This window comes from Rhinoraja longicauda, chromosome 16, assembly GCF_053455715.1.
Source record: "Rhinoraja longicauda isolate Sanriku21f chromosome 16, sRhiLon1.1, whole genome shotgun sequence".
NCBI lineage: Eukaryota > Metazoa > Chordata > Chondrichthyes > Rajiformes > Arhynchobatidae > Rhinoraja > Rhinoraja longicauda.
The window spans coordinates 17,943,213-17,959,338 of NC_135968.1; the positions used below are offsets into that span (position 1 = coordinate 17,943,213).

Here is a 16,126-nt window from a genome sequence, read left to right on the forward strand (position 1 = left end):
CTATCCTCAGGTGCCTATCCTCAGGTGCTGTCTCTATGTGGAGTTTGCACGTTCTCCCTGAGTCCACATGGGTTTCCTCCGGGCGCTCCGGTTTCCTCCCACATCCCAAAGACGTGCAGGTTTGCAGGTTAATTGGCCCTCTGTAAATTGCCCCCTAGTGTGTGGGGAGTGGACGGGAGAGCGGGATAACAGAGAACTAGTGTGAACGGGTAGTCTTTGTCCCGCACGGACCCGGCGGGCCGAAGGGCCTGTTTCCGTGCTGTATCTCTCTCTAACTCCAGCGAGATTCCACCACTACCTCCCTTCTCAACCTCTCTCCCACTCCCCTTCCCTCCCCCACCCACCAACCTTCCCCTCCCCCTCCTGACCACCATCTCCTCCTCTTCCTCCCCCACAACCGCTGACCCTCCCCCATTCCCACTGACCCTCCCCACCCCTCCCCTCCCCTCCCCCCCCCCCACTCCCACTGCCCCAAAACCTCCCTGCCCGCCCCGCACCTCCCCCCACTTCTCCTCAACCACTTTCCTTCTCCCACCGACCCTCCCCCAACCGCCCGCTACCATTCCCCCCCCCCCCCCCGGACTCACACCAATCCTTCCCCTCCCCCCCATTCCCCTACAACTCCCCTTCCCCCTCCCACCGATCCTCCGCATCCCCTCTCCTCCCCTCCACGTTGATTCCCCCTTCCCCTCCCCCCCCCCCTCTCCCCTTCCCCCTCCCCCGCTGATTCCCCCCTCCCACCCTCGGTCTCACCTGCGCAGGTGAACTCGTGCTTCTGCACCTCGGCCAGGTTGAGTCCGCGGAGGTGAGGGGGAGAGGAGCACTGGGTGAAGAGGCCGATCTGGGGCCGCTGCCTCAGCCACTGGGACAACCACGAGAGGTGACAGTCACACACCAGCTGGTTGGAGTGCAGGCGGCTGGGAGGACGGGACACAGAGACCCGAGTAAAGGTCGCCCTGGCACAGCAAGATCCCACAACCCCCCCGCCCCCCCCACACCCACCATCTTCCCCACATCCCCCCCATCCTCCCTCCCCCCCATCCCCCCAGAAAAAACGTCAGCACAGGGCAGCGCAGTGGCGTGTTGGACAAGCAGGGCCAAAGGGCCTGTTTCCGCCGAAGATAGACACAAAATGCTGGAGTAACTCAGCGGGACAGGCAGCATCTCTGGAGAGAAGGAATGGGCGACGTTTCGGGTCGAGACCCTTCTTCATCAGGCCTGTTTCCGTGCTGTGTGACTCTAAGATTTGTCTCATTGTGTTATCACCTTCAGGTTTTGCTGATCGATTTTTACCCGTGGAAGCAGTCTTCATCTCTTTGATTGCTTTGAATGAAGGGTGACGCAAATGAATCCGAAGAAGGACCCCGACCCGAAATGTCGCCCATGCTTTTTTCTCCAGAGTTGCTGCCTGGTCCGTTGAGCTACTCCAGCACTTTGTGTCTATCTTTGGTAATGCAATAGTTGTCCTTTCTGAGCAGGCGGCGAACTATAAATTAAAACTCAAGGTGGCGACACCGTGGAGCAGCGGTAGAGTTGCTGCCTCACAGCGCCAGAGACCCGGGTTCCATCCTGACCGCGGGTGCTGCCTGTTACGGAGTTTGTGCGTTCTCCCTTTGACCGCGTGGGTTTTCTCCGGGTGCTCTGGTTTCCTCCCACACTCCAAAGACGCATGAGTTTTTGTAGGTTAACCGGCTAGGGTAGAATTTGGAAATTGACCCTAGTGCGTAGGATAGTGCTCGAGTACTGGAATCAGTGGTCGGCTCGGACACGGTGGCCCGGGGGGGCTTTATCTATAAAGCCTAAAGTCAAACGAGGAAGGAACATAGGTGGAAGGGGACCGGGTGGGGGAGGGGTGAGGGGGAAGGGGAGAAATAGGTGCCCATCAGATGGGGTACATAGAAGACAGGGGGAAGGGAAAAAAACACACTGAAGGAGAGATGTGGATCTCACAAATCATGGTATTTTAAGTCACTGGCATTGAGAGGGGTGGGGGGGAAGGGCAGAGAAAACAAGGCTTCGACTCTGGAGAGAACCGTACACCAAATTACAAGTCGGGGAAATCAATAGAATATGATTAGGTCAGCTTTCTAACCAATGCAGGCAGTTCTTTCAGGCAGAGCTGGAAGGTAATTACCCAGCCGCCTCTGTGGGGCATCTCGCTGCCTTGTCAATACCTCAAGGTCAATTTACTGCTTTCAGTGGAGCCTGCGGCCTGGCGAGAGATTCCCTTAACGACCGAGGGGGCGGGGTTGAAAGGTCAAGCTGCACAATGCAGGACAGACAGCATCAGAGATGAGCAGTGGCAGTCGGTGCAGCCCGGCCCGTGACACGGTGCCCAGCCCCAGTGGTTTAAAGGAGACACAAGAGAATGCAGATGTCGGCACGCAGAGGAGAGAAAGGAGAGCCGCAGGAGGACAGGTAGAGCAGGGCAGGGCATGATGCCAAGTCTTTCTGTAGAGTTACAGCGTGGAAACAGGCCCCTCGGCCCACCGGGCCGACCAACGATCGGCCATACATTAGTTCTATCCTACAATTTACAGAAGCCAATTAACCTGCAAACCTGCACGTCTTTGTAGTGTGGGAGGAAACCGGAGCACCCGGAGAAAACAGGGAGAACGTACAAACTCCGTAGTCAGGATCAAATGCAAGTCTCTGGCACTGTAAGGCAGCAACTCTACCGCTGTGCCACTGCGCTGTGGAAGGGTGTACAAAGTGGGCCAGACGTGGGCAGGAGGGACTAGCGTAGATGGGGCATATTGGATGGCATGGACGAGCTGGGCCAAAGGGCCTAGTTCCGTGCTGCATGACACTATGACTCTATCTTGCTGCGTGCAGATTAAGTGTTGTGTAAGACTCAATTAAAGTGACAGTGTCTGTAAAGCACTTTAAGGCGTGTTAAGGCATTGTGAAAGATTTGTTTATTTGTTGCTACGGCCACTTCTTGAGGTTACTGAATAGAAGCAAAACCATTGTTAACAACATTGGTAAAGATAGGAATAAAGGCGAAGGCTATTTTCTAAATGGGGAGAGAATTCAGAAATCGGAGGTGCAAAGGAACTTGTGCGTGCTGGTGCGGGGTTCCCAAAAAATTAATTTGCAAGTTGAATGGGCAATAAGGAAGGCAAATGCAACACTAGCATTTATTTCACGAGGGCTAGAATTACAAAAACAGGGATGGAATGCTGAAACTTTGTAAGGCACTTGTCAGATTGCATTGGGAGTACTGTGAGCAGTTTCTGAGGAAGGATGTGCTGGCGTTGGAGAGGGTCCAGAGGAAGTTTACGAGGAAGATCCTAGGAATGAGCGGGTTAACATGTGATAAGCATTCGAAGGCACTGGGCCTGTACTCACTGGAGTTTAGAAGGACGAGGGGAGGCCTCATTGCAACGTACAGAATAGTGAAAGACCTGGATAGAGTGGATGCAGAAAGCATGTTTCCACTAGAGGGAGAGTCTAGGACCAGAGGCCATAGCCTTAGAATAAAAGGACATACCTTTAGAAAGATGAGGAGGATTTTCTCCTCATTCACCCAGATTCCCAGATTCACCACCTTCTGACTAAAGAAAATCCTCCTCATCTTTCTAAAGGAATTCATTGCCACAGACGGCTGTGGAGGCCAAGCCATTGGGTATTTTTAAGAAGGGATTGATAGATTCTTGATTAGTGAGGGTGTCAGGGGCTATGGGGAGAAGGCAGGAGGATGGGGTTGAGAGGCAAAGATAGATCAGCCATGAGTGAATGGCAGAGTAGGCTTGAGGGGCCGAATGGCCTAATCCTGCTCCTAGAACTTATGAACTAATGCCACATAGTAAATAGCCTCCAGCCCCGTACTTACAAGGTGCGGAGTGTCGGCATGTGGTTGAAGCTGGACACCGGAATACTGGTGATGTTATTATTATTCAGGGTGCTGGAAAAGACAGAGCCAAAAGCTGTTAATTAATTTTCTATCTGTTTTCATACAATGGTCAAGAAAGCACACCAACGCCTCTCCTTCTTTAGAAGGCTCAGGAAGTCCGGCATGTCCCCAACTCTCACCAGTTTCTGCAGATGTGCCGTGAAGAACATTTTACCGGGATGCATCACAGCGTGGTTTGGGAACAGCTCCATCCAAGGCCGCAAGAAATTGCAGAGAGTTGTGGACGCAGCCCAGACCATCACGCATACCAACCTCACTTCCATTGACTTCATCTACACCTCACGCTGCCTCGGCAAGGCCACCAGCATAATCGATGACCAGTCTCACCCCGGTCACTCCCTCTTCTCCCCTCTCCCATCAGGCAAGAGGTACAGAAGTGTGAAAATGCACACCTCCAGATTCAGGGACAGTTTCTTCCCAGCTGTTATCAGGCAACTGAACCATCCTACCACCAACTAGAGAGCGGTCCTGAACTCCTGTCTGCATCATCAGAGACCCTTGGACTATCTTTAATCGGACTTTGCCGGACTTTATCTTGCATTAAACGTTATTCCCTTCATATATATCATATATATACAGCCGGAAACAGGCCTTTTTGGCCCTCCAAGCCCGTGCCACCCAGCGATCCCCATACATTAACACTATCCTACACCCACTAGGGACAATTTTTACATTTACCCAGCCAATTAACCTACATACCTGTACGTCTTTGGAGTGTGGGAGGAAACCGAAGATCTCGGAGAAAACCCACGCAGGTCACGGGGAGAACGTACAAACTCCTTACAGTGCAGCACCCGTAGTCAGGATCGAACCTGAGTCTCCGGCGCTGCATTCGCTGCAAAGCAGCAACTCTACCGCTGCGCTACCGTGCCGCCCATAAACTTCATCCTGTGACTGTACAGTGTGGACGACTTGATTGTAATCACGTATAGTCTTTTCGCTGACTGCATAGCACGCAACTAAAAAGCTTGTCAGACTTTATTGGACTTTATTTTGTGCAAAACGTTATCCACGTTATTCCTTTTATCTTGTGTCTCCACACTGTGGTTGGCTCGATTGTAATCGTGTATTGTATTTCCGCTGACTGGTTAGCACGCAACAATAAAGCTTTTCACTGTACCTCCGTACATGTGACAATAATAAGCTAAACTAAACCCACCCCAGCAGACGCAGGGAATGAGAAGGACTTACAGGACCTCTAGGCTCCTCAAGGCTCGGAAAGCCCCCTCTTCAATGCAGGTAATTTGGTTTTTGTCCAGCTGCCTGTGTGAGCAAATGGAGAGAAATAAATGACAGATAAAAGCAGAGTGGTTACAAATAGAGTCGTAGTCACCCAGCATGGAAACAGGCCCTTCAGCCCAACGTGCCTAACATGCCCACGCCGACCGACCGACCTGTCCTGTCTGCACTAGTCCCACCTGCCTGCGTTTGGCCCACATCCCTCTCGACCTGTCCCATCCATGTACCTGTCTCTGAACAACAGGTGTAGGTTACAAGCATCAGGACACTGTGGTGCAGCGGTAGAGTTGCTGCCTCACTGCGCCACAGACTGGCTTTGATTATGCCCTCGGGTGCTGTCTGTATGGAATTTGTACGTTCTCCCCGTGACCACACGGGTTTTCTCCGGGTGTTCCCTCCCACCCTCCAAAGACGTACAGGTTTGTAGGTTAATTGGCTTCATTAAAATTGTAAATTGTCCCCAGTGTGTAGGATAGTGCCAGTGTACGGGGTGATCGCTGGTCACTAACACTGTCCTGCACACTAGGGACAATTTACAATTCACAGAAGCCAATTAACCTGCAAGCCGGTACTTCTTTGGACTGCGGTAGGAAACCGGAGCACACAGAGAAAACCCACGCAGTCACAGGGAGAACATACAAACGCCACACACAGACAGCACCCGTGATCAGGATCGAACCCGGGTCTCTGGCGCTGCAAGGCAGCAACTCGCAACTCTATGGCCATCGTGCCGCCCCCTTGCTACCATTTTCGACATCAATCACCAACCCCCCCACCCACCTTTCCCCTTATCCCGATCTTCCAATCTAGCCCACTGTGGCCCCTGCAAATTTTTTTAACCTGCATTTTCTCCGTGGCTGTAACACTATATTTATGAGCCAGATTGGTGGACCAGTTGTACTCACAGGTTCTTGATGTCCGTTGCTCCACGGAATGCCTTCCTGGGAATTGCCTGAATGGAATTCTCGCTCAGATCCCTGTCGGAAACAGTGATTTCTCATTACTAGGCGGCATTCAAGGAATTCAAGATCGCACTGAGACATCAAATGCGTGCAAGACATGGCTGGGATTACACGACCTCTCGGCTCCTCAGGGCTCCGAACACCCCCTCCTCATTGAAGATCATTTGTTTTTTGTCCAAGCTGCCTGTGTCAGCAGATAGACACAACGTGCTGGAGTAGGTAACATGCAACAAAAGCTTAGTTTAGTCTAGTTTTGTTTATTGGCACGTGTACCGAGGTACAGTGAAAAGCTCATGTTGCGCACTAACCAGTCAGCGGAAAGACTGTACGTGACTAAAATTGAACCATTAACAATATACATATTTTAGTTTAGTTTAGTTTAGTATAGTTTAGTTTAGAGATACAGCGTGGAAACAGGCCCTTTGGCTCACCGAGTCCACGCCGACCAGCGAGTCGGGCACACTAACACTATCCTATACATTATGGACAATTCACAATTAGACAAAGCCAATTAGCCCACAAACCCTTACGTCTCCGGAGTGTGGGAGGAAACTGGATATCCTGGAGGTCACAGGCAGAACGTACAAACTCCGTACAGACAGGATCGAACCCGGGTCTCTGGCGCTGTGAGGCAACAACTCTACTGCTGCACCACTGTGATACATGATAAAGGACTCAAGTTAGCCCCAATATTGCTTTTCACTGTACCTCAGTACATGTGACAATGAACTCAACCAAACTAAACTAAACTAGACTGTCTTTTTGCTGACTGAATAGCGCACGACAAAAAAATCTTTACACTACAATCTTCCACTTACACTGACAATCCTTACACGTGACAATAATAAACAAAATTAAACTAAACTTTATGCCTTAGCTGGTCAGCAGGGACATCATGACCGAATGGCCTGTCCCGGTGCTGCACTGTCCCATGCAGTCTGTATCTCTGGTCCATTCTACAGATGCTCCATAGAAAGCATTTTATCGGGATGCGTCACAGTTAGGTTTGGGAACAGCTCCATGCAAGACCGCAAGAAATTGCAGGGAGTTGTGTACGTAGCCAAGACCATCAGGCAAACCAACCTTTGACTCCATCTACACTTCACGCTGCCTTGGCAAGGCCATCAGCAAGGCCACCAGCATGATCAAGGATAAGTCACACCCCGGTCACTCCCTCTTCTCCCCTCTCCCATCGGACAAAAGGTACAGAAGTGTGAAAACGCACACCTACAGATTCAGGGACAGTTCCTTCCACATGTTTATCAGGCAACTGAACCATCCTATCAACAACTAGAGAGCTGTCCTGAACTACTATCTAACCTTTAGTTTAGTTTAGACAGCTTGAAAACGGGCCCTTCGGCCCATCGAGTCCGCGCCGATCAATGATTCCCGCACACCAACACTATCCTACACACACTGGGGACAACTTACATTTATACCAAGCCAATTAACATGATCGAATGTAAGTATGTATTGTCTTTGTGCTGACTGGATTGCACGCAACAAAAGCTTTTCACCACACCTCAATACACGTGGCAATAAAGTGAACTCAACTTAATATAAGTTACTTCAATAGATCTCTGAAGACCCCGGTGTTGAAGGAGAGAGAGGTGGATGTGGGGGAGAGAGGTGTGGGAGGTTGGGCGAGAAGGTGTGAGAGAGGGTGACTGTGGATTGTAAAAAAGCAGCTCGTTCATCTAATCTCCACAGCAACCTCAGCTGGTGTTAAAAATCCTGTCTTCCTGCTCCAGGAGATGTGCTGTGCTCTCTCTCCGCAGGTAGTCTCGACAACTGTGTGGTGAATCTGTGGAATTCATTGCCACAGAAGGCTGTGGAGGCCAAGTCAATGGATATTTTTTAAGGCAGAGAGAGAGAGATAGATTCTTGATAAGTAAGGGTGTCAGGGGCTATGGGGAGAAGGGAGGAGAATGGGTTTGAGAGAGGGAAAGATAGATCAGCCATGATTGAATGGCGGAGTGGACTTGATGGCCGAATGGCCTAATTCTACTCCTATCACTCATGAACCTGTGAACTGCGGCAATGGTTTCCATCCCGTTAACAGCCGCCCCACCTTTCCTTAGAGTTAATCCTCTCTGATCCAGGCATCATTCAGGTGAACCTCCTCTGCACCCTCTCCAAAGGCTCCACATCCTTCCTGCAATGAGGCGACCAGAACAGCACGCAATACTCCAAATGCAGCCTGACCAAAATCTTGTGGGCGGTAAAGCTGCTGCCTCATAGCACCAGATACCCGGGTTGGATCCTGACTACGGGTGCTGTCTGTACGGAGTTTGCACGTTCTTCGTGTGACCGCGTGGGTTTTCTCCAGGTGATCTAGAGGAATAGGCTGGGTAGGCTCACAGAGTTGCTTGCCCAGAGTAGGGGAATCGAGAACCAGACATCGGTTCAAGGTGAAGTGGGAAAGGTTGAATAGGAATCTGAGGGGTGACTTTTTACAGAAAGGGTGGTGGGTGTATGGAACGAGCTGCCGGAGGAGGTGGTTGAGGCAGGGATTATTGCAACATTCAACAAACAATTACACAGGTTCATGGATAGGACAGGTTTGTAGCGATATGGACCAAGCGCAGGCAGGTGGGACCAGTGGGATAAGTTAGTTGATGCGGACAGGTTGGGCCGAAGGGCCTGTTTCCTTGCTGTATGACCCTATGCTCCGGCTTCCTCCCACATTCCAAAGACGTGCCTGTTTGCAGGTTAAGTCACTTCTGTAAATTGTCTCTAGTGCGTAGGATAGAGATTGTTATTGTTGGTCGGTGTGGACTGGGTGGGCGGAAGGGCCTGATTCCAGGCTGTATCTCTCAACTAACCTAAACTAAACTTATCGATCTGCAACATGACTTGCTGACTCTTGCACTCAATGCCCCGGCTGATGAAGGCAAGCATACCGTACAACAATGTTCTCAGCAGCCCAATTATGGAACTGGAGACAGATGATAATGCGGATAATGCGTAGTAATGTGGAGTAAAATTTTTCGGAAATGAAACCTGACCCTAACATTAGTCGATTATTGATAATCCACCGAGATGCTGTAATGTACATTACCAGGGAGTCTAACGCTACATGGCCATGGGCCCCTGAGGTGTTGGCTTATTTTAACCCATTGTGATCCAAGGTCACCCGTTTTTACACCAATCCCAGGATATATTTAATTTCCAAATGCCACTGCAACATTGACTGTCGTAACATCTCCATCGCCCTTACCCACTCCACTCACCTCCTCTCAACCTGCCACCCCTCCACTCATCCTTTAGCCTTCCAGATTGTAGAGAGACAGCGTGTAAACAGGCCCCTCAGCCACCTGGTCTGTGCCGACCAGTGGTCACCCTTACAACAGCACAACCCCACACACCAGGGACAATTTAGGGAAGCCAAATAAACCTCCCAACCTGTACGTAAACCCACGTTATAACGGATCGTGGGGGAGGGATGGTGTCGTTACTGCCGATTGTCTGCTATAAGTGAGTGAGGGATTATCATTGTACAAGTAGTAGAAACAAACTGCAGATGCTGGTTAACACACAAAAGGACACAAAGCGCTGGAGTAACCCAGTAGGTCAGGCAGCATCATGTGTAGCAAGGAACTCCAGATGCTGGTTGACACTGAGGATAGACACAAAAAAAGCTGGAGTAACTCAGCGGGACAGGCGGCATCTCTGGAGAGAAGGAATAGGTGATGTTTTGGGTTGAGACCCATCTTCAGACTGAGAGTCAGTGGAGAGAGAAATTAGAGGTATAACAAGGTACAGATCAAATCAGAGCCGGCACCGATGGCCAAGGAGGCCACAATGGTCCATTGTTGGCTGCGGAGAAGATAATAACAAAAGGATACGAACAGTGAAACTAGCAGGATGACTAGGGCGGGGGACCCACTGAGTTACTCCAGCATTTTGTGTCCAAGTCAGGCAGCATCTGTGGAGAGCATGGACAGGTGACGTTCCAGAAGAAGAGTCCTGACCTGGTCCTGGACATTTCACCCTGGGAAAAAGATTCTGATTCTCTCATCCATCTTTGCTTTTCGATCTCATTTTATTTCTAATGTCTTTATCTGTTGTGTTTATCCATTTTCTCTCTCACACTCTCTCCCTCTCTCTCTCGGCTGAGTTCCCTGCCAAGGATGGTGATGGTGGAGGCAGATATGATAGTGGCGTTTAGGAGACATTTGGATGGAAACACGGAAACGCAGGGAATTGAGGGAAATGGATTGTATACACGCAGATAAGAGTTGGTTTGGCATCGTGTTCAGCACAGACATTGTGGGCCGAAGGGCCTGCTCCTGTGCTGTGCTGTGCTGATCTCCCTTTAATTAGTTTAGTTTAATATTGTCGCGTGTGTCGAGGTACAGTGAAAAACATTTTTGTTGCATGCTATCAGTAAGCAAATAAGACTAAGCATGATCACAATCAAGCCACCCACAGTGCACAGAAACAGGATAAAGTGAATCATGTGTAGTGCAAGATAAAATCCAGTTAAGTCTGATTAAAGATAGTCCGAGGGTCTCCAATGAGGTCGTTGCTAGCTCTACTGTTTGCTATCCCACTTGCTCACCCACTCCTTCTACACTAGGCGGCAAATTTTACAGAGGCCAATTAAACTACGTGTCTTTGGGATGTGGGAGGAAACCAGTGCACCAGGAGGCAACCCATGCAGTTAAAGGGACAACATGCAAACTCCACACAGACTGCACCCGAGGTCAGAATCGAACCGGCGGTGCCTTGTGGTCCCTGTTAAGTTTTATTAATGCACTTTTGTTGATGTTTAGTTTAGTCTAATTATTGTCGCATGTACCGCATGTAGAGTGACCATCTTTTTTGGTGTGTGCTAACCAGACAGTGTAAAGACTATACGTGATTACAATGAAGCTGTTTACAGTGTACAGCGCTGGGATAAAGGGAATACCATTTAGTGCACGGTAAAGTCCAGTAAAGTCAGATTAAAGATAGTCTGAGGGTCTCCAATGAGGTAGATGGGAGGTCAGGACCGCTCTCTAGTTGGTGATAGGATGGTTCAGTTGCCTGATAACAGCTGGGAAGAAGCTGTCCCTGAATCTGGAGGTGTGCATTTTCACACTTCTTGCCTGATGGGAGAGGGGAGAAGAGGGAGTGACCGCCCGGGGTGAGACTGGTCCTTGATTATGCTGGTGGCCTTGCCGAGGGAGCGTGAGGTGTAGATGGAGTCGATGGGGCGGCTGCTTTGCGTGATGCTCTGGGCTGCGTTCACAAGTCTCTGCTGTTTCTTGCGTCTGCCTTTGCCACAACCTCTCTCCGCCTGTTTACACTGCTGCTTTCTACAGCGGTCACAGTCCTTGGAGGACAAAGAGCTACAGCTGCCAACGCCACCCCCCACCCAGACACGCAGCCAGCCCCTCTCCCTGGTCCCCGTGATGATGGAGTGGATTCGGCAGCTGTGGAACTCCAGTATCGGATACGTCTAACTTGTTGTTGACGGTGAAACTTGATCAACTCCCACACAGCACCCAGCGAACATTTCCACAGCGCTTACAGGTCGCGTGCATTAACCCTTTGTGCTCTGCGGCGGTCTCAGGGTCAAGGACACAACATCTCCAGGAGGAACGTACCACCACAGGCGCAGCGGTAGAGTTGCTGCCTCACAGCGCCAGAGATCCAAGTTTGATCGTGACTACAGGTACTGTCTGTACAGAGTTTGTACATTCTCCCTGTGAATTGGTTTTCTCCGGGTGCTTAATTCAGTTTAGTTTAGTTTAGAAATACAGGGCGGAAACAGGCCCTTCGGCCCACCAAGTCCACGCCGACCAGCGATCCCCACACATTAACACCATCCCACACACACCAGGGACAATTTATAATTACACCAAGCCAATTAACCTACAAACCTGTACACCTTTGGATTGTGGGAGGAAACCGGAGATCCCGGAGAAAACCCACGCAGGTCACGTCTTCTCTCCATACCCCCTGATGCCTTCTCTCCATACCCCCTGATGCCTTCTCTCCATACCCCCTGATGCCTTCTCTCCATACCCCCTGATGCCTTCTCTCCATACCCACTGATGCCTTCTCTCCATACCCCCTGATGCCTTCTCTCCATACCCCCTGATGCCTTCTCTCCATACCCCCTGATGCCTTCTCTCCATACCCCCTGATGCCTTCTCTCCATACCCCCTGATGCCTTCTCTCCATACCCCCTGATCCCTTTAGCCATACCCCCTGATGCCTTCTCTCCATACCCCCTGATGCCTTCTCTCCATACCCCCTGATGCCTTCTCTCCATACCCCCTGATGCCTTCTCTCCATACCCCCTGATGCCTTCTCTCCATACCCCCTGATGCCTTCTCTCCATACCCCCTGATGCCTTCTCTCCATACCCCCTGATGCCTTCTCTCCATACCCCCTGGTGCCTTCTCTCCATACCCCCTGGTGCCTTCTCTCCATACCCCCTGATGCCTTCTCTCCATACCCCCTGATGCCTTCTCTCCATACCCCCTGATCCCTTTAGCCATAAGGGCCACATCTAACTCCCTCTTAAATATAGCCAATGAACTGGCCTCAACTACCTTCTGTGGCAGAGAATTCCACAGACTCACCACTCTCTGTGTGAAGAAATGTTTTCTCATCTCGGTCCTAAAAGACTTCCCCCTTATCCTTAAGCTGTGACCCCTGGTTCTGGACTTCACCAACATCGGGAACAATCTTCCTGCATCTAGCCTCTCCAACCCCTTAAGAATTTTATATGTTTCAATAAGATCCCCCCTCAGTCTTCTAAATTCCAGCGAGTATAAGCCTAGTCTATCCAGTCTTTCTTCATATGAAAGTCCTGCCATCCCAGGGATCAATCTGGTGAACCTTCTCTGTACTCCCTCTAAGGCTAGAATGTCTTTCCTCAGATTAGGAGACCAATACTGTACACAATACTCCAGGTGCGGTCTCACCAAGGCCCTGTACAACTGCAGCAGTATAGACGTTGGGAGGTCATGTTACAGTTATATAAGACGTTGGTGAGGCCGCATTTAGAACATTGTGTTCAGTTCTGGGCACAATGTTATAGGAAAGAGATTGTTAAGATGGAAAGGGTGCAGAGAGAACGTTGCCATGACTCAAGGGTCTGAGCTATAGGGAGAGGTTGAGCAGGCTGGGACTCTATTCCCTGGAGCTCAGGAGGATGAGGGGTGATCTTACAGAGGCGTGCAAAATCATGAGAGGAATAGATCGGTTAGACGCACAGAGTCTCTTCGCCAGAGTGGGACAATCGAGAACCAGAGGACATAGGTTTAAGGTGAGGGGCGTAAGATTTAATAGGAATCTGAGGGGTGATGTTTTCACACAAAGGGTGGTGGGGCTATGAAACAAGCTGTCAGAGGCGGTAGTTGAGGCAGGGAGTATCGCAATGTTTAAGAAGCAATTAGACAGATACATGGATAGGATAGGTTTAGAGAGATATGGGCCAAACGCAGGCAAGTGGGACCAGTGGGCAGGTTGGGCCAAAGGGGCTTTTTCCGCGCTCTATGACTTTAATCTCTCTCTCTCTCTCTCTCTCTCTCTCTCTCTCTCTCTCTCTCTCTCTCTCTCTCTCTCTCTCTCTTTTCTTTACATATCCCCCTCTCCCTCTTTCTCTCTCTCCCTCTCTCTTACCGCCTACCTTCTCTCTCTGACGATAAATACATCTGACACGCTGAGCGAGACACTTGACTGCCTTATCTAAAACCCGCAAGTCCTTGGAGAATGTGCTTTGTGGCAGAGAGAGATACGTCAGTGGCCTCACGGTAATGACTGTCCGTGTCTTTGCTTCCAGTTGCTTGTTCCCTGTTTTCAGTAGCTAGTTTCATGAATAAAGGACAAAGACTATAAAACGACATACCGGAACCATTGCAGAACAGTAACAGTTCTCATCAGGAAAGCAAATAAGCAGCCTAATTTCTGCCTGTGAGGGTTATCAATCAAATATTGATCACTGTTCCATTTCATTTCCTATCAAGTAGAATATGCTAAGTGTTCTGCCTGTCCAACATTTCTTAATTATTTACAGTAGATTTATACGGGTGAGGCTGGGTATGGCTGGCGTTGACATAAGGAACGATGACTGGTTTACTTTCAGTTTATTTTACTTTAGAGATATAGCATTGAGACTGGCCTTTCGGCCCGCAGAGTCCGTGCCGACCATCGATCACCCATTCCCGTTAATTTTCTGTTATCCCCTTTCTCATCCACTCCCTAGTTTAATTTAGTTTATTGTGATGTCTACCGAAGTTGTGTGCTAACCAGTCAGTGATTACAATCAAGCTGTCCACAGTGTACAGATACAGGACCTGGAGTACTGTGTGCAGTTTTGGTCTCCAAATTTGAGGAAGGATATTCTTGCTATTGAGGGCGTGCAGCGTAGGTTTACTACGTTAATTCCCGGAATGGCGGGACTGTCATATGTTGAAAAACTGGAGTGACTAGGCTTGTATACACTGGAATTTAGAAGGATGAGAGGAGATCATAACGAAACGTATAAGATTATTAAGGGGTTGGACACGTTAGAGGCAGGAAACATGTTCCCAATGTTGGGGGAGTCCAGAACAAGGGGCCACAGTTTAAGAATAAGGGGTAGGCCATTTAGAACTGAGATGAGAAAAAACTTTTTCAGTCAGAGAGTTGTGAATCTGTGGAATTCTCTGCCTCAGAAGGCAGTGGAGGCCAGTTCTCTGAATGCATTCAAGAGAGAGCTAGATAGCAGAGTCAGGGGGTATGGGGAGAAGGCAGGAACGGGGTACTGATTGAGAATGATCAGCCATGATCACATTGAATGGCGGTGCTGGCTCGAAGGGCCAAATGGCCTCCTCCTGCACCTATTGTCTATTGTCTATTGATAAAGGGAATAATGCTGAGTGCAAGGTAAAGTTGAGTGAAATCTGATTAAAGTCCAGGGTCTCCAATGAGGTAGCTGGTAGTTTAGGACCGTTCCACAGCCTACGTACGGAGGCAATTTACAGAGGGCCAATTAACCTACAAACCCGCACATGTGTGGGATGTGAGAGGAATCCAGAGCACCCGGAGGAAACGCATGCGGCCAGAGGGAGAATGTGCAAACTCCACACAGGCAGCAACCGAGATCTGGATTGAACCCGGGTCTCCGTTGCTATGAGGCAGCAGCTCTACCCGCTGCACCACTGTGCCGCCTGCATGGGCTGGGAGTGTTTTCCCTGAAGTAAAGGACGCCGAGGGGTGGCCTTATCGAGGTCTATAAACTCATGAGGGGCATCAGTAAGATGAATTGAGTATAGAAGTTCAGACGTTATGTTGCAGCTGTATAAGATGTTGGTGGGGCTGCACTTTGGTGCATGTTGCTCAGATTTGGTCGCCCTGGCTTTAGGAGAAGGAATGGAGGGAATAGAGATGATGTGATGTAAGGGCGGAGAGAGGCCGATGGGGGGATGGAGGGGGGAAACAGAGGAAGGGGATGGAGGTGGAGACAAGGGAAGGGGGAGGGGAACAAGGTGACCAAAACTAAACGCAATACTCCAAATACAGCCTCACCAACTCCACCAGCCTCTGAGCAAAAGGACACAAAGTGCTGGAGTAACTCAGCCGGTCAGGCAGCATCTCTGATAGAACATGGATAGGTGACGTATCGGGTCGGAACGACCCAACTCGAAACATCACCTCTCCTTGTTCTCCAGAGATTCTGCCTGACCGGCTGAGTTACTCCAGCACTTTGTGTCTTTTTGTGTAAACCAGCATCTGCAGTTCCTTGCCGATACAAAGAACTGCAGAAGCTGGTTTCAAAGTCCCGAAGATAGACACTAAGATAGACACAGGAGTAACTCAGCGGGCCGGGCAACATCTCTGCGGAACATGGACAGGTGACCTTTCGGGTTGGGAAGGTCACCTTCTTTAAAGGGTCCTAACCCGAAAGGTCACCCGTGCTTTTCCTCCAGCGATGCTGCCTGACCCGCTGAGGTACTCCAGCACTTATCTGCCGCACTCATCTGTAGTTCCTTGTTCCTCCACTCTGAATAGATCGCATGCCGCCTGG

The 16,126-nt window shown here is 50.0% G+C and overlaps 1 protein-coding gene across 1 annotated transcript in view; it reads right to left on the reverse strand.

The window, feature by feature from the left end:
- LOC144600825 (slit homolog 1 protein-like) overlaps positions 1-16,126 on the reverse strand; it is a 114,023-nt gene that overhangs the window by 64,560 nt on the left and 33,337 nt on the right. The window contains exons 5-8 of the mRNA XM_078412716.1: positions 6,061-6,132; positions 5,108-5,179; positions 3,836-3,907; positions 754-917 (exon numbers count right to left, since the gene is read on the reverse strand). Coding sequence (XP_078268842.1) covers positions 754-917; positions 3,836-3,907; positions 5,108-5,179; positions 6,061-6,132 — 380 coding nt within the window. The remainder of the gene's footprint in view (positions 1-753; positions 918-3,835; positions 3,908-5,107; positions 5,180-6,060; positions 6,133-16,126) is intronic.